This window comes from Esox lucius, chromosome 11 (assembly GCF_011004845.1).
Source record: "Esox lucius isolate fEsoLuc1 chromosome 11, fEsoLuc1.pri, whole genome shotgun sequence".
Taxonomy (NCBI): Eukaryota; Metazoa; Chordata; class Actinopteri; order Esociformes; family Esocidae; genus Esox; species Esox lucius.
The window spans coordinates 22,562,992-22,583,794 of record NC_047579.1 but is presented as its reverse complement, the minus strand read 5'-3'; the positions used below and the strand labels follow the sequence as shown (position 1 = coordinate 22,583,794).

At 42.2% G+C, this 20,803-nt stretch overlaps 1 protein-coding gene across 5 annotated transcripts in view; it reads right to left on the bottom strand.

Moving 5' to 3' along the window:
* crebbpb (CREB binding protein b) overlaps window positions 1-20,803 on the bottom strand; it is a 56,622-nt gene that overhangs the window by 32,052 nt on the left and 3,767 nt on the right. For all 5 annotated transcript variants that reach the window (XM_020051050.3, XM_029123135.2, XM_029123134.2 and 2 more), the window contains exon 2: window positions 465-1,069. In XM_020051050.3, the coding sequence (XP_019906609.3) occupies window positions 465-1,069 (605 nt within the window). The remainder of the gene's footprint in view (window positions 1-464; window positions 1,070-20,803) is intronic.

Below are 20,803 nucleotides of genomic sequence, written 5' to 3'. Positions count from 1 at the left end.
TTTCCCAATAAATATGTCTTAAAATGTGAAAAATCCAGCATACTTATGCAACACATTTGTTTTCTATCTGTGAAAGCTTGGAGCTCCGCGGCGGTCTAATACGCTGAATCAGAGACTAGGCACTGTGCCACCGGCAGTGCTAAGAGACCCAGCGCTGTCCAGGCAGGCGATAAGGACCCAGATGTGGAGATGCATTTACAAAACCATTGCTCCGAGCGCATGGGAAGCCTTCGGAACACAGTAAGCATGGAAATTATTTGTCTGTGCCAAGGCTGGATTAATATAACGTACCGGGAATATCAAATAATGAATATAATATCAAATGCACGTTGAATTGTATTTAACTCCAACTGATTGAATCCAGTTTCCCATTCACGGGGCGAGGCGTTGTCCCGAGCAGACTGGCCAAAAGGCCCCAATGAAGCCAGACATGAAAGTGACAGAAAAACAGCACCGACACTCACCTTGTTCATGTTACCAGCCTGCTGGGCGTTCATGGCGTTGTGAGCCCCCATCTGCCCTCCTCCCTGGGCCAGAGTGTCTGCCAGGACGCTGCCAGCCGACACCGTGCCCCCCGGGGCCCCCTGCATGGCCTGGCCCTGGTACTGCTGCATCCCCTGCCGGCCCCGCCCCGCCTGCCCCAGGCTCCCGTTCATCAACTGGCCCGGCATCCCGTGTCCCTGGCTGTTCATCATGGCCTGGTTGAAGCCAGCCATGGAGCCGTTGCCCTGTTGTCCACCGGTGGGGCCTCCTTTCTGGGCTTGAATGGGCAAGCCTTGGCCCATGGGGCTCTTCCCCATCATGGGGCCCATGACCCCCGGCCCAGGGCCACCCTGGAGGCCCCCTCCTAGATTCGAGGCACTGCCTGCCCTCAGGAGCTCCGAGAGCTGCTTGTGCTTGGCCGCCGCGTCGGGGACCATGGAGCTCAGGCCTCGGTGACCGCCGCCCGGACCCCCTCCTCCCCCGCCAGGGCCACCGTTAGAGGGCATGCCCATCAGGCCGCCCAGGTCCCCGTTGGGGATCAGCTCGTCCGGGAGGTCATTCTCCAGGTCGAACAGCGACACCAGGTCTAATGGGAGAGAACAGGAGAAAGAGTTTAAAACACGTCTTATTAGCAGGTTTCAAAAGATACAATAGACTCAAAACAGGCAGTAGCATTGCTTTGTGAAAGACAAATTCCTGACAACAGGCTGTCAAAATCTAATTCTTGTAAGAGAAAATTCCTCACAGGTCAGCCCAGAACCGTATCCAACAAACAGATGGTTCAAATGGTCGTCAGACTGAGTTAAAGGCTTTGATCAGTTTACTGCGAGCCTGCCAGACACTGTTTAGCCTGGCCGTCACACCAGCCAATTCTCCACTCCATACTCCAAACAGAGTCAAGGAACTGAACAGTAGACAGTAATACCTTGGCCAGGTCAGACCACACACACACACACACAGTACCGGCAACACTAATGGATCTGTCATTAGTTTGAGGTGATACCTGTAAGGAGAGAGCCTGTGATGTACCAACAAATAGGCTGACAATATCATGCCTCGGCCACCCTGGGTGGTGGAGGGGCTGAGTGGGTCTTTAGGCCGACGGCCGCTGGGCAGGCTGAAATGAACGGCCACTGAGACATGGGTCATGTTCAGCAGGGAACTGAAGAGCAAAATGTGTTGCTGTGTATAGCAAAAATCGACCAAAATAATTGACTGACTCAAGTGGCCGTTGAGAGAATCAAGTGTGCGTGCATGAGAGAGCAGGAGAAACACTGTTAGTTGCTGGCGAGGGCCAACGGGAGGAATGACACGCGCACCACTACTGAGGCCAGGAGTCAAAATCACGTGCTGACATCAAGGTCACACACACACAAACACACACGTAAGAGCCTGCCTCTTTCAGAGGGGGAGTGGCCATAGAGACCGCCCCCTTACAGGTTCTACCCGTCTGTGACCGGAGCAGTCAGAAATCAAAAGCAGAAGTAGTCGGTTTTGACATACACCGAGCGAGCAGCTGGAGAGAGTAAAACAAAGAAACCAGCCAAAATACTGTAGTGACAGGCGTCTCCCCCCTTCATCCTCCTGGCACTCATAGCTAGATTACGCCAATAAAATTACAAAGCTCCTTTGACTCTGGGGTTATCCAAACAACAGCAAGTTCTTTCTGGCAGTCTGCCCCTGAAGTGAGGTGGCTGGCCACCAGCGATGATGATTCACCCTGGACTTTGTCGTCTACTGAACCTGAGAATCCTCTAGGTAATTACAAATGGACTCAGCACGTGGGCCGTGGGGGGGGGTCGACCCAGACCCAGGGAATGGCTCTAACAGTTACCATGCGTGGATGACTTCAGCTAATAGCAGAAACCTACAGGTAACGTTTTAGCCTGTCCGGTTCCACACCCGCTCAGAAGAGAAGTCTTTCATAAAAGACTACAACTACAACGCTGCAGTCTGCTGCTGCCCTCTGTGGTACAACCAAGGTCCTGGGGACACACCTCTCTGAGCAGTGTCAGGGCCCATTTGGTGAAATCAACAGACACAAAAACTATCCTCTCTGATGGCTGTTTACTGAAGCATCCATTAAAAGGGAGCGACTTCTCATAAGACTCCGCTGAGCCCCAGCCGTGCTCTTCGTCCAGTCTGCTGATCTGCCTGGCCCAGACACAGGGCCGGGTCACAGAGAGGCAGAGACGGCCCTCTCCGCTAACTGAAACACAGTGGAGGTCTACCTGAGCCCTGTTGAGTATGAAAGCATCTAGTCAAGTGAGGCCAGTAGTCAACCAAGTTTCAAATGAGGAGCGTCCGCCTATCTTGGGCAGTATCACCCCTTGAGATGTATCCTGACCAGACGCTAGACTGACAGGACCGCGATCTTTAGGCCGGGACCCATTCAGACCCACAGGCGTGTTCACACAATGATTATCCCTCGGACACAAACCAAAGCAGAGCTGTGGGGGAGGTGGGTTGGCACTGGTACTAGTTGTAATACAAACGGGGGTTTGATTGAATCGAACCATTACACAGTTTGGCACTCCAACCCCTCCCCAAATCCAGCTCAACTTCAGAAACGGTAAACCGTTCCTTGATTAAATCCTTCCTCTGGCTCCTGACAACAGGCTCAGAGAGCGGAGGGGAGGAAGAGGCAGCGATGGTGGCGCTGGTGGGACTGATTAGATTTAAAGGGCCAGACACACAGCCACCACGGCAACAGCAAACTCTTCAGCAGCCAATTAGCCTCTGGCGTGTTTGCAGCTAGGCAGAGGGGGGAAGGAGCACAGGGAGTCTCAGAGCGGTTTGGTTGGCGCAAAATGGCCAGTAAGTAAGAAAAATGTAAAGACAAAGAAATGCAATTAACTAAATACGGTAGTGTGAAAACGGTCACATTAAGGAGATAGATTTATAGTGGATTTAATGAACCATCTCATACATTAATGCCTTGAATGTCTACTGCTATCACATTCTAAAAACATGTAATATGAAAAAAATATGTCAACAATAAGATTTTTATTCACTAATGCCTGTTCCGGCATGTGAATTCCTAAAACAATTTAGTGACAATGACCAAGCATCAACCGATTGTTAAAAAGGTACAGTCATTTTCCTTAAGTAAAAAGAAAAAAGAAAAAGTGATTTCCTTTAAGTTGTACGTTGTTTCTTTAACATGGTGCCACCTGAGGAATGAGAGAGGTAATATCTCCTGAATCCATCCCACGTTACCCCTGGTCACCATCCGGGGGTACAATCTGTGCCTGTCATGTTGACCAGGCAGGTATTCCAATGAGGTGCCATGGAGGGTCACAAAGGCATACAGAGGAACAGAGAACGCCCACCATGGGGTTTGGATTGGGTAAATTAAGCTGGTGTGCATATCTTAGCCCCACAAGTGTTACTGTCCAGGTAATGTCAGAGCGAATAAAGGAACCATGAAAGATAATGACAAATGTGTGGTTTCCCCACCCAGGGTACTTGCAATGAGACAGGCAGGGCATCATTGTGCAATTCCATCCTGAGAGAGCTGAGTGACCACCACAGCCCTAGATGGGATGACAACATTACCAGAGGCAACTGCAGCAGTGCCAAGTGAAGAGAGACAGGTGGACCCCAGGGACTAGTTTGATACTTGATTAATCTGACAATAACTACTCCGATTAAATCAGATAATGAAAACCAATTCCAGGATGTAACGCAGGTGTTGTTTTTTTATTATATATTAAATTCTAGTTCTAAAACCAATATAAAATGTGTGTAAAAAAAAATCTATAAAATAGTTTTATGAACTACATGAAAAAACTTTTCTAAACCTTTTTCATAAATGAAACAAATAATTTTCTAAAAAACTACAAACATGTTTTTGATTGTTAAAATTCAGCCAGAATTGAAGTAAGGAGGAAAAGAAAATAGTCTTTCCATAGTATGGAAATACAAATTCTATTCACAGGCTTACCAGACACAGCACTGCATGTTTGGTAGCATTTTGTCAGTAAGACATTGCTGAGAATCTTATAAAAGTATAGCCTGAAGTACACAATCAACATCCCTATAATTCAATAAACTGAGGTTGACTGGTGATTCATTATGCGCTAAGACTCTATGACAGTCAGGGCTTGATCCTTCAAATCAGTAACTGATTTGAGTAGACTGGAAACCAATTCCCTATGCACAAGTAGCCCACCGTAGCTCAACAATAAAATGTTTTACCCTAAACATTTAACTATGATGAGCTCCTCGACTGTAAACAAAGGCCACATGCGCAAGCAGCCAGCTGGTTTAATGGTGGTTACATTAACGCACAACTCAACAACGCATTCAAGAAGAAAGATTCTCCACTTCAACAAACTTATGGCATGCCATGTTGTCTAACTAACACATGCTATGTATGTTGTGTTTAATTTGAATTTAAACAGAGTAGGGACTGTAATTTGAAATGTGTTGGTGTGATCTCAGTTGGTTATACAGTCTAATGTGCTGTCGTGTGGCTCCATTACGAAACTGCTATTACAGCAATTCCAGCACTATTTCACCACATTCTGGTCAAATAAAGCACAGAAATGTCTGAACATACAGTACCGGTCAAAAGATGACACACATATTCACTTGAATGGTCTACTGTCCAAATGTTTGCCTGGTACTGTACATCTTAAAAACTAGGGGTGGAACGGTACACCTAAAGCAATTTCTTAGGCTTGAGCACCTTACTGCTCTTGTCATTTCTTTTTGCCCGGTTAGGCTGATGCTAAGTGTTGCATGAAAGCATTTGGCAGATTAAGTTGTGTTGGTGTAGTGGGTTCCAGTTTTATTTTCACTGGTCTGAAATCTACTTGCCCGAACTGTATTTTTACAAGCCCGAACGGAATAAAAAAAAAGAATGTACAAAATAACTGTACTTTACTGATATATAGTATGCAAATATCATATCAGAATATTGATTGATATCACAGATTTGAACGTTATCATCATTTCATGAAAATGATTCCTCATTTGATTTCACATAATATATTTATGGTAACAAACATGGTACAATACAGTACTTGCACTAGTTGATTAACTGGCTTCTTGTGTGTGACTGCTGGCAACCACCAACTCGGGCATAGTTAACATGACACTTATACGAATATTAGTGGTCAATAAGACAACACCGGTACTGTACCACACCAAGGGGGGGGGGGGGGGGGGAGAGAAGAAGCGCAACAGACATTTTAATGCGAGAACAAGCGAAAATCAAAGCGGGAAAAGTCACAAACATGACAAAAAGGTTTTAATACTATACTATGGTCCGACGTTAGGTCGTGCGTTAATGCTGAACCCTAGTCTTTGCGTTTTTGTATTGATCAAGGTCTGTGAACATGTTTGAGGCGTTAGCAGTTGCGCAGGCTACTTTTGTCAACATACACTAAGGGGAACAACAACGAATATCAAAGAGATTTATAATTTAATTAATTCATCGCTTTAGGTGTTGGACACTCTCTCTATGCAACCAACACTCACTCAGAAAGAGCAGGGTTGCGCTAACGAAACATCGGAGGGTTAAATAGCTCTCACCCCATAAATGTGATTTCATAGAACTGTGAAATAATGATTATCGATGTGAAATACTGTTCTGTCACAGCAAAAGCATAACATTGGGGAACCCCAATCCATTGTAGTACATGCAGTATTCATGTGGGTTCATGCGTGAACGGTCAAGACACAATATTGTTAGGTATGGTAGTGAGAATGTCACCTTAACAGCCTTTTAAACAAAGAAAATGTGCATTATAATTACAAAAATACATTATAGGCCTTCCGGATATTTCATCTGATGAAGGAACTTTATTTAACACCAAGATGACCACCACCTGTCTAGATAGGCTTAAACACTTTGCTCTTAGCGGACGAGTGGCTGGGAAGCATATCCCAAAGATGTCTTGCTAATTGCAGTTGTCAATTTATGAGCGTGTCCCTAACATGTAGAAATGTCTAATCAATTTTGACTATTCCTAAAATTCCCTTAGGGATAAAAAGGATGTCCGTATGAATTAATCCGAGCTACTCCTGTACACTCCCATTAAACTTTGTCCTGTGCCTCCACCCATACCTTGATAAAAATACACTCACCTAAAGGATTATTAGGAACCTGTTCAATTTCTCATTAATGCAATAATCTAATCAACCAATCACATGGCAGTTGCTTTAATGCATTTAGGGGTGTGGTCCTGGTCAAGACAATCTCCTGAACTCCAAACTGAAAGTCAGAATGGGAAAGAAAGGTGATTTAAGCAATTTGGAGCGTGGCATGGTTGTTGGTGCCAGACGGGCCGGTCTGAGTATTTCACAATCTGCTCAGTTACTGGGATTTTCACGCACAACCATTTCTAGGGTTTACAAAGAATGGTGTGAAAAGGGAAAAACATCCAGTATGCGGCTGTCCTGTGGGTGAAAATGCCTTGTTGATGCTAGAGGTCAGAGGAGAATGGGCTGACTGATTCAAGCTGATAGAAGAGCAACTTTAACTGAAATAACCACTCGTTACAACCGAGGTATGCAGCAAAGCATTTGTGAAGCCACAACACGCACAACCTTGAGGCGGATGGGCTACAACAACAGAAGACCCCACCGGGTACCACTCATCTCCACTACAAATAGGAAAAAGAAGCTACAATTTGCACGAGCTCACCAAAATTGGAAAGTTGAAGACTGGAAGAATGTTGCCTGGTCTGATGAGTCTCGATTTCTGTTGAGACTTTCAGATGGTAGAGTCAGAATTTGGCGTAAACAGAATGAGAACATGGATCCATCATGCCTTGTTACCACTGTGCAGGCTGGTGGTGGTGGTGTAATGGTGTGGGGGATGTTTTCTTGGCACACTTTAGGCCCCTCAGTGCCAATTGGGCATTGTTTAAATGCCACGGCTTACCTGAGCATTGTTTCTGACCATGTCCATCCCTTTATGACCACCATGTACCCATCCTCTGATGGCTACTTCCAGCAGGATAATGCACCATGTCACAAAGCTCGAATCATTTCAAATTGGTTTCTTGAACATGACAATGAGTTCACTGTACTGAAATGGCCCCCACAGTCGCCAGATCTCAACCCAATAGAGCATCTTTGGGATGTGGGGGAACGGGAGCTTCGTGCCTTGAATGTGCATCCCACAAATCTCCATCAACCGCAAGATGCTATCCAATCAATATGGGCCAACATTTCTAAAGAATGCTTTCAGCACCTTGTTGAATCAATGCCACGTAGAATTAAGGCAGTTCTGAAGGCGAAAGGGGGTCAAACACAGTATTAGTATGGTGTTCCTAATAATCCTTTAGGTGAGTGTATATATTTAGGTCTAGCACAACACGTCTCTCCAAAAGGCACTCTCTACCACTAAATTGGGTGCTTTCATTCATTTGTTAAAAAGGCTATTGTTTGGACACACATTACTATGCCCTTTTCATGGACCTAGGTTTATATTTACACCCACAGGTTTTACTTTAATTTTGATTGCAAATTATACAGCTTGCAATGAAAAGGCTTCTGATCTTGTGCAAAACCTTTTCCAGAGCACATCCATGGAAAAACCCAATTGAAACAATGTTTAAAGCTCACAATATTGTGCTCCAACCAGAGAAGAGACTATGTCGGCAGGCATACAGGGAGAAGAAATGAATGCTGCAATAACCTCTCCAGAAACCAACTGCAAAAACAGAGAAAATGTGAATTATATGATAAAACACAAACACACTATATCATTAAGACAATATTATTTTGGGTACAGTCAGTATTTCACAACACACCGATTCATGGCCACCAATCTACATTCGATCACAGGCAATTGGAAATATACCTAAAGACCTCTAATCCATAATTAATTACGGAGGACGACATACAGTCACCCAAGTGATTGTCAAGAGGAGTAATGGCTAATAATGCCGCATTTCCACTAGTGCTTTGCCCCGGTACCAGGGCTGCACTGGTGATTTATGAAAATGTAGGCTCTAGACTTTCCTGTTCCCACTATACGTTTGGTACCAAGAAGTTAAGGAGGGGCTCCAATGGGGAGGGAAGTGTAAACTACCAACGCAATTTGGCTTTCCGGTTATGAAAAATAAAAGGTGAGGTTATTCTGGCAGTAAAAATAACGCCATGCTCAGTGTGTTTACAATACGGAGTCTCACCGCCCTGTACTTCCACTGAGTCAATGGCATCGTACCACCTCCGGTCGCTCCTACTCTTTCCGCTGTAAGGTTTTGCTTCCCTGTACTGCTGCTTTATTTCATTTTATCAAGGATCTGTTTGTTAGATCAAATGAAACCCATCAAAAGTCTGAGAGTAAGCAAATGAAACACATCGCTATTCAAATAGCACAACATGCAGCTGTTCACAGCATGTAACACGTCATCCTGCAAACCTAACCCTAATGCCTGATGTCCACCAGACACGTCAAACTCGTCAGGTTGCGTCGGAAGCCATTCGTTGTCAATTGAGCAATCCCAAAAGGTACTTTTCCAATGTGATGTTGCATTGCAGTGCGTTTGGTGTTACGCATTCAGTATTTTCAACTTGCGTGGGTTCACTGTTGCAGTGGTACGAAGGAAGTTCAAGTTCCCAATAAAAGAAGAACGTGGCAACGAGTGAAACAGAGCAAGACAATAGCCAACTAATAAAAAAAAAAGCCAGGTTTACCAAATGTTATATTATTTACTGTCAAATCTACACTGGTCAAGATTAATTTGATAATCTGCTAAATAAGATTATTCAAGTGGCTACAGTACCTAACCAACTCAAAAACTAAGTAGATACAATCATAGCAGACTCTCTCATTGAACTGCGCTAACATAACTGTAGTAGGAATTTTTTGGAGTTGATGTCCCAGTACCTATATGCACTTTGGTTGTATAGAGCATGTTCCCGAGAGACTGCAAAAATAATCTTCTCTTCCCTGCTTCCAACAGTATTGCCTTGCGAAAGCACATGTGCGCCAAGTAAAAAACAAAATGTTTGTGTATCTAGTGGACGTCAGGCGTAAGTCCTAATGTCTGGGGCTTGGCACCAAGTCAGAGCAGGGCTACTCAAACCCGGCCTACTGGCATTGGTCCGTGTCAATGGAAACAAAACATAGTCTGGACTTTGGGGTAAAACACCAGTGTTTGGCACCAGTGGAAACAAGGCATAAGCGACACTAATCTGCAGAGTCAAAAGACCGTCCACAGCTTCTAAACATCACACCAGGCACTGTAGGACCGAAGCCTGAAGTCTACCACTTACCTAGCCATGTAAAATCGCTCCCTGTTCTTTCCTTTGTGCAGAGTTGCCATTGTCTGCCAGTACAGAACATTACTGCTTCAACAGAAATTGCTTTAGAGGAATGGGTAGGGTTTGCTTGTATGCTCATATCTACATTTCTCTGATCATCATCACTGATAAGATAATCCTTTCAGTGGTTGAGAAATGTATTCTTTGTGAGAAATCAATGAATCTCATACAGGGTTTTTCTGCTATAGAAACTCTTAGGCTAGCCAGCCTAACGAAAAAAATACTAATTCCATTAAGGCTTGGCTTTACAAATAAAAAGCTTACTCAGAAATTGTGTGGACACTTTCAAAAGAATACCGTAATCTCCCCAGCAGTCTGGAATTATCAAGAACGAAGTTAGCCAATGGTGTTCCCCAGGAACTTGGCTGGAACTTGAAAAGGTACTAGCTAAAAGTTAAGATGGAAATTACTTTTTCTTAAGGAATCCCTTGTGACTCCTTTTGACTTAACTTAGACAGCTCATTCAAAATGACAAATCACTAACTAACAAGTGGTTATTTCATGCGCACCATGATCACAGTAGCTAATAATCATAATGAACTACTGCTTTGATATGCATTGTTTATGCATTTCCTCTAATAGTGGCTTAAATAATTGCTTCTTGAAAAAGTTTTCAATGCAATAACCATAGAATGTTTAAAATGAGATATTATTTCAGGAAACAAGCATGTTTTTTTTATTTATTTTGGTGGGAATTTTCTAGAAATGCCTTGTTAAATCAGGCAACTAGCATTCAGGGGTTACAAAAATAAATCAAATTGTTACAGTTGACACAACAACAGTTAACTAACAATGGTGTTGATCACAGTAAGACAGCAACCGTGGAAAACAGAAATAAAAATAAATTTAAAATAAACGAACTTCTAAATACGCTGGGCTTTATAACGATGCTACAGTTTGAGTATCAATTTACTAATTATTTCAGTCACCCCCAACTCTTGTAAGAAAGAATCAGATTAAATGGCTGGCATGCAGATGTTAAAAGTTTACAGATAAAATTTCTAAAAACTGCGGTGAGTGCACAACCACAACGTGTGCGTAGAGGTAAGGAAACATGATATGGACCTTTTTCTGCCGGATCCAGGGTGTAGAACAGGCCAATAACCAACAAATCCGCAGCTTCAGGGTCCGTCACCCCAGTTTGTTTGTTCGTTCAGCTTTAATTGGAAAGAGACGGTAGTATAAAACTTTAATATAACGCTTTATAAGTGCGAGGGGCAATGACTTCAAGATGTAGAGAATTAGTGGCGCTCTAAAATTACAAACCTGGGCTTCACTCCGAAATGCATTTGAGGCATCGCCTATATAAACAAACCACAAAGCCAGCCATTCAATGAAAAACAAGGAGTGAAAAATCAAGAGACAGAGCTGAACTCAGCTGCCAATTAAAGGTCTAAAAGGCAGGTGAGGTTTTTCACTGTTCTTTTTTTACAGACACACAGAGGTTTAAAATAAAATGCTCCTGTTGATCACCAAAATCCTGCTTGCTTCAAATTTGACAGAATTAGCAACCCTCAACCAAAGCGGGTTCAGAACATAGAGGACTGAGCAATGTGCAATAGAGATGGGCCGGTCCCGCTCTCATTCTGAGGGGGACAGTCACAGTTGTGCCCTCCTCGTCCCCCAACACCCCTCCCTCTTATTCAAATCAGTTCCACATCAGCCGATACATTAACCCGCACAGCGAGGGCGCCGCCTGTGCTTGTTCCCTTGTAGTGGGTGGAACTAAAGGCAGTGTTTCTTATGCTCGGCTGTCACTGTATTTCTACACTAATGCTAACACGGGTGGAATAATGCTCACCCACCCAGGGGTTGGTGCCAATTGACCGAGCCCAAACAAAGGAGCAGAAAATGGAACTAGGTAACGTGTGTCTGATGGATACTGGTCTGAAGCCCATTTCTCACAGCGAGCACCAAAACACTTTGTGAACACACCTACTAGTGCACGAGTAAACACAGACAGACACTAACCTTCTGGCGAGGGTCAAATCCATTAACTCACAAACATGAGACAGCAAAGCCTTATAACAATGTCACACATTGACACTCAATGACAATCAAACTCAGGTAAAAAAATTAATAAAATAAAAATACTACTGTAAGTTGTCTCTCCTGCACAGGCTAACAAGCTTTGAGGTGCTCAGGGATGAGTGGGGAAAAAAGCTTGTTTGCTGCCCATCCGTTATTGGAACCACAAATGTGATTTAAGGCAGCCAACCCCAAGAACGAAAAAAAAAAACACCACACACAATTACACAGTGAAACCATAGACGCTGTTGCCATAGTATTAAACATGTCTGTTTAAAGCATGAGGAAATATATTGCATGCTCCTTAAAAACAACAAAGTATTGTGGGAAACAAACAGCCTCGGTGGATAATACCTCATGGCTGCCCAAACCTGTTACTGGAGAGACACCTTCCTGTTGGTTCTCTCTTCAACCCTAAACTGGCACACCTGACACCAATAATTACCTGGATGAAAAGATAAATCAGGTTAGTCACAAATGGAGTTGGAGAGAAAACCTACTACAGTTATCTCTCCAGGAACAGAGTCGGGCAACCTTGCATTACCTTTTCAGCTGTCAAAACATGAGAGCTAAACTGACACAGATCACACAAAATGAAAAACTGTAGGAAAGTGTGAAAGCCATCTTCAACACTTCCAAGGGAGCGGTTTCTTCTACCCTCTCCTCATAACCCATCTGGCCCTGGCACACTCGTTCTCACCAATGGGTTGAAGCATGAGGGGCGGGTTAAGAGTGAGTAGGAGAGAGAAAGGGAGAACAGGGAGGAGGAACTTCATTCTTCGCGGGCCTACACATGGAATTTCTGGGAACTGGCCCTTTTCAGCTCCAAAACACTACTGTGGCCCTGCTGCCATTTGCAATATGGCGGTGTGAATCGTCTCGGCGCACACAAGGGAGCGCATGTCTAAGGCAGCCCGCTGTGCCTTGCTGGGCCGTGTGTCGGTGTCAAACGTGTGTGAATTGAGGCTGAGTGTGCCTGGCCAGGCAGCACGCTTTGAAGAGGCAGCAGAGTGAGTGTCACACCACTTGCCCAGCGACAGCTCATCGCCCCGCTGAGATGAGCCGGGGCCGCTAAGGAGCCCATGGGGGAAAACATACTGCAGGCCGGGAAACAACGAAAGAACAACAGAAACCGTCAACCTGGTAGTTTTTCCTCATTCTACAGGCACCAACAAGAAAACGGGCTAAAACGGAAAGGGACCCTCGGCACTTGTCCAATAAGTAATGCTTGTTTTCACTGTCAGTCGCAAAACAAGTTGCCACAGCAGGCTAACATTGTGACCTAGGTGACAACTTCTGTTGAAGGTCTTGCTATGAACAGTATAGAAGAGGAAATTGGGTGATAAAAACGCCAAAAGGTCAAATACAGGGCACATATTTGTCCTGTTCCACAGACAATTACATAGAACGCTCTCCCTGTCATAACAAAAAGAATAAAAGGCAGTGGTGGTTGACATAAATCCCTAAATTGGCATCACTTGTATTGAAGTGGGTTGCATTTTCCACGTTTGATGTGGCGGATTATTGAGACAGTAATTCAACGACACACCAGATGTATCCCCTCCAATCACATCCCTTCAGTTGAAGCAGCCTGGGCTCGGCCAGTACACTATAAATACAAGTGTACCAACAATCTACAGCTTTAAATACAATATTAGAAAATTTGTAGCCAAATAAAATGTTATTTATCAGCAAAACATTAGAAGTTAATACAAACCACTTCTCTGCACGTCCCTGGGCTTTGATTATTCTGATACTTATATCTGAGCGCGGCGGCATCATCGCAATACTTACACCAAATTAGCTAACTGCAGGACAGTGATGCAATGTTGCTTGTGTGAAAGGCATGGTGCCAACAGAGTTAAACTGCTTAGTATGAAAAGTAACATGGCTCATATAGGGAAGATTGTGACAGCGTCATGGTTTTAGAATAACAGACAGACAAATGTTATAGCCCCAGGCAGGATCTGGGATTCTTGTGATTTTAGAGGTAAGGCTGTCCTCAAAGGGTCAATCCACCTTGAGGAACCCTGATCAGAAACTGCTGATCCATTTTGTGATTTTACGTTCAACAAGTGGGTAAAATATAATTTGCCAACGTGAGGATTATGTGACCCATCATCTGATTTGGCTTGGTTGGAGAACTTGCACATTAAGAAATGCAGCAGCCATGACAAATGACATTGGTCTTGTTGGTGTGGCTTAATGTGGCGCTCTTGGTGTGTCAAGGATGCACACACCTGTTTTTCAAAACCTTGAAATCTTGTCAAGAACCAACTGTTTGGACCTAAATAATATCAAATCATGGATAGCTTTACTACCAGTGAGGGCAGCGAATCAAGCTTTGTTACTGATAGAAGTGTTGAGGTGGAGGACTTCTCCTCCCCAACTAGTTATAAACAGCTAAAGTTTTTAGTTTTTAGATGCTCAGGCACCTTACAATGAACATGTAGCTACTGATGTCAATGACAACAGGGAAGAGGATGTGGGAAGTTGTAGAATGGTATTAAGCGTATAACCTAGCATTGCAATTAGCTACACTGTAAAAAAAAAGTTATTTTATGATGATTTACTTTAAATGTTACATGTAATTCTCTGCATTTCAGGATGACAGTAAAATTCTGTTTTAAATTACACATTAAAACCTTCATTTACCATATGTCCTGTAAAATAACTGGAAAAGTCTGTTATCAGACTTTGTGGCAGTTCATTTTGTTATTGTTTATTGTAATAGATATGAAGGTGATGGAGCTTTGTTTAGTTTTTTGCCATCTTGATCTTTATGTACAGTGTTACCCTTTGGAATGTTTTTTGGGGATTATGGTAATGTTTGTATGCCAACCATAGAAAAGAAGACGATTCTATTTGGTGTGATTTGTAGCTTTATATGAATTTTGGAGAATTTGGGGGAGAAAAATGACTCTTACTGTGAAATTACATCAATATACTTTATTTGAAGTAAAGTACATTTCTGTATTTTTACAGATTAATAATGTAATTTTACGCTATGTAGTTTTACAACAAATCTGTTTAAGTGTATTTCCCGGCACACTTTTATTTATTTTTTTACAGTGTACATAAATTGGACAATAGTCCAAAAAGTGGTAGTCACTTCATGGAGTTGGGACAGTCACAGGTGTGCGTTCCTCATCCCCCAACACCCATCCCTCTCATTTGAATCAGTTCCACATCAGCTGATACATTAACCCGCACAGCGAGGGCGCTGCCTGTTGGGCCCTGTCCGGGGCCTCCCCTGGATAGGGCCACAGTGCCACTGCACCCATGTCTCAGCCCCAAAGCTTTACGCTGCTATATTATGGTGCCGGGGGAGTACGGTCAGTCCTTCTCCACTGTAAATCCTTGTTAATCTAAGGATTGTGCTTTTTAAATTTTCCCTGCCTCCTGGCCCGTTTGAACTTAGGTTAATATAAGTTTCTTTAACAGTCTTTATCCGCGTGAGCAGGGCTGTAACGGTGTACATATTCATAAATGTAAGGTAAATCTTAATCTTGAATTTTCTATATAAATACATAGTATGCTTTGTTGAATGCATCTTCAATAAATCTGTTTGAGCTGAAAATAAACACTAGTCTCACCTGTTCAAACGAGCGCCATTGTAGGCGTCGTAACCGAAATTGCAATAATTGTTGCTGCATTTGCAACTGTTTTGTGAGCCAAAGTCAAGGAGGAACAGGTAGCTCTACAATGGCGAGTAGTGGTATTGGTAAACCAAAATTGTCGAATCCTCCAGCTTCATTTAAATCTTCAGTTAAGGACCAATTTGGCTTTCCAGTAAACTACAACGGTGAAGAACAGAACTATTGAAAAAACATTAACTGCATGCTGCCACTGCTTGATGAATGCTGCCGCTAGCACCACCAACATGTTAACCTCTACACATCTCACCCATTATCAATAATCCTGGAGCAACATGGAAACACAAAGAAACAACAACTAGGGCTGCAACAATGAATCAAATTTATAACATCTAAATAAAAAAAAAATAGCTGCCGAACAAATTACATAAATGGAATGGACAGATCATTAAAGATGCGGCACAATTTCTGTTTTATAAAATATTAAAAGATGGAGGCTGCAATAAATTAGTCTACAACACAACTGGTTTTCATAGAGCTCCATAATATTTAGACATCAAAACATATGTTCTGTGTTGAAGTGAAAGATCTTCCTTCTCGAATACATTATTCAGTACATTAACATAATACATTTGCTTACAGTTGGACAGTGCATGCTAGAAAAGCACTGAAGTAAACAAGCATCTCAAACGCATTGAGTAGTGCATTGACTTGATGTTCTCTGGAACACCACCAAACTGGTAGGCTACTTATGTGCTTGGAATTCGTTTACAGTTGAACATGCTAAGCATTCCCCACATCACAAATGTGATGGATCACACTATTAGCATTGTAGAAACTTTAAGCAAAATGCATCGTCCAGCCGACCTCAATTTATTGCATTATAGGCATGTATTGTGTGTACAGGTCATTTTTTAGGCTGTCTGTAATAAGATTCTTAGCAATGTCTCATCCTTTCCTTATTCCTTGTTACTGGAATTCTGGGTGAATAATGTAAATCAGTAAAACAGCACCTTCACAACTAGAGTAAAATAGTGGTAAAGTTCATCAAATCCTTTATTTTTGAGTGATTTCTATGTAATTTGAAACTGCTATCTGAAGCTCTTTTATGAGGCATGGTACAAGATCAAGAAAACAAGGAACCAGGCAGGCCAAGTTCAGCCGGCCCGCAATAGAAAGCGTTGCCATCGTGAGATTGTCTCTATCCCAAACAAATCCTCTTTTGCCATTGGCTGTTTTAATAGTTAATTGGCCAATTGTGAATGAAATTGACACAGTTAAACTGACAAAAGTTTCTTACTAAGTTTACCTCCACCACAAATAGTCTACATATGGCATTTGCCACTGGCCGTTTTAACAGCATATTAGCAAGGAATAAGCTTTTCCGGTATCTACTAACTTACTAGAATAGCCATAAGAATTGAGAAATTGCTAGCGAGTCTGCCAAAGCTATTTAATTTCATGGAATAAGAACTTTTTTTCTTTCATGGCAAAATACATTTATTTCATTCATGACATTTATACAATAACTATCAATAAAAGGCGACAATAACTAACCTTATCATTAAGTGAAAAGACAAGAGAATCGTGGAATCTACCAGAAATAATTAATAAATGTTGTTGTTGCTCCCAATAGATTCAAACTTAGGTCTTCCACATAAGAGGCACAGTCTTGAACCACTACGCCACTGTATTACACGTTTCACTAGTCGCTAGACTCCATTGAGGATTGTGTTAAAACTGACTAAAGTTTCTTATTAAGTTCACCTCCACCATAGTGTCTATGAACTGTATTGCTTTTGCAACTGGCCGTTTTAACAGCTTATTAGCCAGTAATATGCTTACTAGTATCTACTAACTTCCTAGGAATAATCAGAAGAATTGAGCAATTGCTAGCGAGACTGAAGATGAATTTTTCCATGCCAGAAACAGCCGCAATATAACCGTATACAGTTTCAGTTAAGGCTCACTATAATGTAACTACTGTATCTTAAACCAGCAAATGTGTTTGTCTGTCCTGGATGCATACTTTGAAAATCCACAAAAAACGGTCGCAATTTAACCGTAAACTGTTTTATCTCAGGCTTACTATAATGTAGATAGTACAGGTTTTAGCCAGCAAAGTTTTCATCTATACAGAATAAATCATAATGCGTACTTCACCTCGCCCGCGAGGAGATACGACCTCAGGACCTATAGCTCGCAAGTCCGCTTCTCTAACCACTACGCTATTTAACAAGGGGTGGTCAGTCAGTCAGTCATTCATTCATTCACTCAGTAAGACATTCGCTCTTCTTGGCCGGCTCTGCTTACACGGTCCAGCAAAAACTGACTGAATACATAAATGTAATTACATCTGAACCCTTTTAATTTTTATTTTCTGATTAATTGCAATAATAAATAGATTAATAGATTATAAAAAGAGCTGTTAATTGCAGCCCCAAACAAAATTGTTTACCCAACGCATTCTAGCAGCAATTTGATTGGGGTGAAGACATCACAAAGGCAATGAATGTGGATATAGCTGCAGACATACACCCGTAGTCTGTGATTGAGAAGAGGATTTTTAGCACCTTGTAATTTGCTAAAGCAAATGTTACCAACATCTCCCTCCTACCTATTTCAGCAAACATGTAGTACCCACACTACATACTTGCAAAAAACGTTGTGCCATATTTACACTTTATTATATTTTATATAATAATTGGGGCTCCATGCAATATATTTTGTGTCCTCTCATCAGGCATTATACAGTTGTGTTCAAAGTTTTGCATACACTTGGAGAACTGGTAATATATGTACCATTTGCAAAGAAAACATGAGTGAGCAGGCAAAACACATTTCTTATGGGATTCACATTCAACGGTAGGTCATAACAGAATGGCACCACCATACAACAAAACATGGCAATAAAGAAAAAACGACCTGATTCCGGTTCATACCATTAGCTCAATGACAGTGTGCAGTCTTCTGTAATAGTTGTTTATGCGGCCCCAAATTTTCACCGGTGGTATAGTTGTCCATTCGACATTTTCACCTTTGTGTCACCTTATGTGTCTGTAACAAGGCCATACTTTCAAGGGTATGTAAACTATTGATCAGGGACATTTGGGGGATTTCTGTTATCATTATGATTTAAAAAGGAACCTAATAACTATGTGATAATAAATGGGTTCATATGATCCCTATACTTAAGTTTTTTGCATGATCAGACTTTTTCAAAATCAATGCCAAAATGTCACAATTTCTGCAAGGGTATTGTTAGAGAAATTTGTTGCACTAATGTGTTAGTGCCTTTTACAGAATGCCATCACAGTATGCAAACTTATGAGCACAACTGTATATACTTTCTGGAAGTGTAAAAAATATATAGATGTTATTGTACCAAATAAACAAAGAGCAAATCAAATCTTCTGTAACTTCTGACCATATATTTCCGCACTGCGCCAACACAGTACTCACTTGTGAGATACTATACATTCCAAAGAGTGACTGGTATTTTATGCCTTGTGCAGCCAGTGTGGCCCCTCAAAATACACCAGACAGTCTGTGAAATAAGTAATAATAAAAAAATACTGTACACATCCCAAATGGCATGGGTCCACGTCAACTATTAGCATGATATCCCAATCCACAAACCCCCACAATCTCAATTTGTTTCTAAAAGTCACCAAACCGAATTTAAGATTGAGATAATGCCATTCAAAATTGATTTAGAATGACTGGTATCGGAAGCTTTTTGTAATTAATGTAATTTTTGAATTACATTAGATAATGCTGTATCCAACCTTTACTGCAAATCTGAAATCTGCTGTATTAAAAGCCTATTTCTGGTTTGTGCTTCCTGCACACCCCAACCCTGTGAATGGCCTATAGTAGTATATTTGACTGAACAGCGTTGTTAGCTAGCTAGCAAAGTAGAATGAAAGCCTAGTTCAGACGGCCCACGATTAAAAGGAATGCCCTGGCTGGATTAGACAGTGGAGAGAACAAGTATTTGATAACCTGCAAAATCGGCAGTGTTTCCCTCTTACAAAACATGTAGAATACTGCAATTCTTATCATAGGTACTGTTCAACTGTGAGTGACGGAATCTAAAACAAAAATCCAGAAAATCACATGGTATGATTTTTAAATAATTAATTAGCATTTTATTGCATGACATAAGTATTTGATACAGCAGAAATGCAGAACGCAATATTCTCCTTAGTTGCCCTGGCTGTGTTTCGGGTCGTTGTCATGCTGGAAGACCCAACTACGACCCATCTTAAATGCTCTTACTGAGGGAAGGAGGTTCTTGGCCAAGATCTCACAATACATGGCCCCATCCATCCTCCCCTCAATACGGTGCAGTCGTCCTGTCCCCTTTGCAGAAAAGCATCCCCAAAGAATGAATTTTCCACCTCCATGCTTCACGGTTGGGATGGTGTTCTTGGGGTGGTACTCATCCTTCTTCCTCCAAACACGGCGAGTGGAGTTTAGAACAAAAAGCTCTATTTTTGTCTCATCAGACCACCTGACCTTCTCCCATTCCTCCTCTGGATTATCCAGATGGTCATTGGAAAACTTCAGACGGGCCTGGACATGCACCGGCTTGAGCAGGGGGACCTTGTGTGCGCTGCATGATTTGAATCCATGACGGCGTAGTGTGTTACTAATGGTTTTCTTTGAGACTGTGGTCCCAGCTATCTTCAGGTCATTGACCAGGTCCTGCCATGTAGTTCTGGGCTGGTCCCTCACCTTCCTCATGATCATTGATGCCCCACGAGGTGAGATCTTGCATGGAGCCCCATTTCAAGGAAGATTGACATCATCTTGAACTTCTTCCATTTTCTAATAATTGCGCCAACAGTTGTTGCCTTCTCACCAAGCTGCTTGCCTATTGTCCTGTAGCCCATCCCAGCCATCTGCAGGTCCACAATTGTATCCCTGATGTCCTTACACAGCTCTCTGGTCTTGGCCATTGTAGAGAGGTTGGAGTCTGTTTGATTGAGTGTGTGGACAGGTGTCTTTTATACATGTAACAAGTTCAAACAGGTGCAGTTAATACAGGTAATAAGTGAAGAACAGGAGGGCTTCTTAAAGAAAAACTAACAGGTCTGTGAGAGACGGAATTCTTACTGGTTGGTAGGAGATCAAATACTTGTCATGCATTAAAATGCCAATTAATTATTTAAAAAACATACAATGTGATTTTCAGGATTTTTGTTTTAGGCACACTTCAACTGTGAGACGGAATCTATGATAAAAATCACAGCGTCATCCTGCACAATTAAATTCTTGTGACATGCACCCGACAATTACAAAAACCACATAGTAAATGCGGAGCCATTGTCAGTGCAACCTTTCTCTCTAGCACTGGAAGGATACAGTACCTATAATGATAACAATGACTCCAATCACTCCAT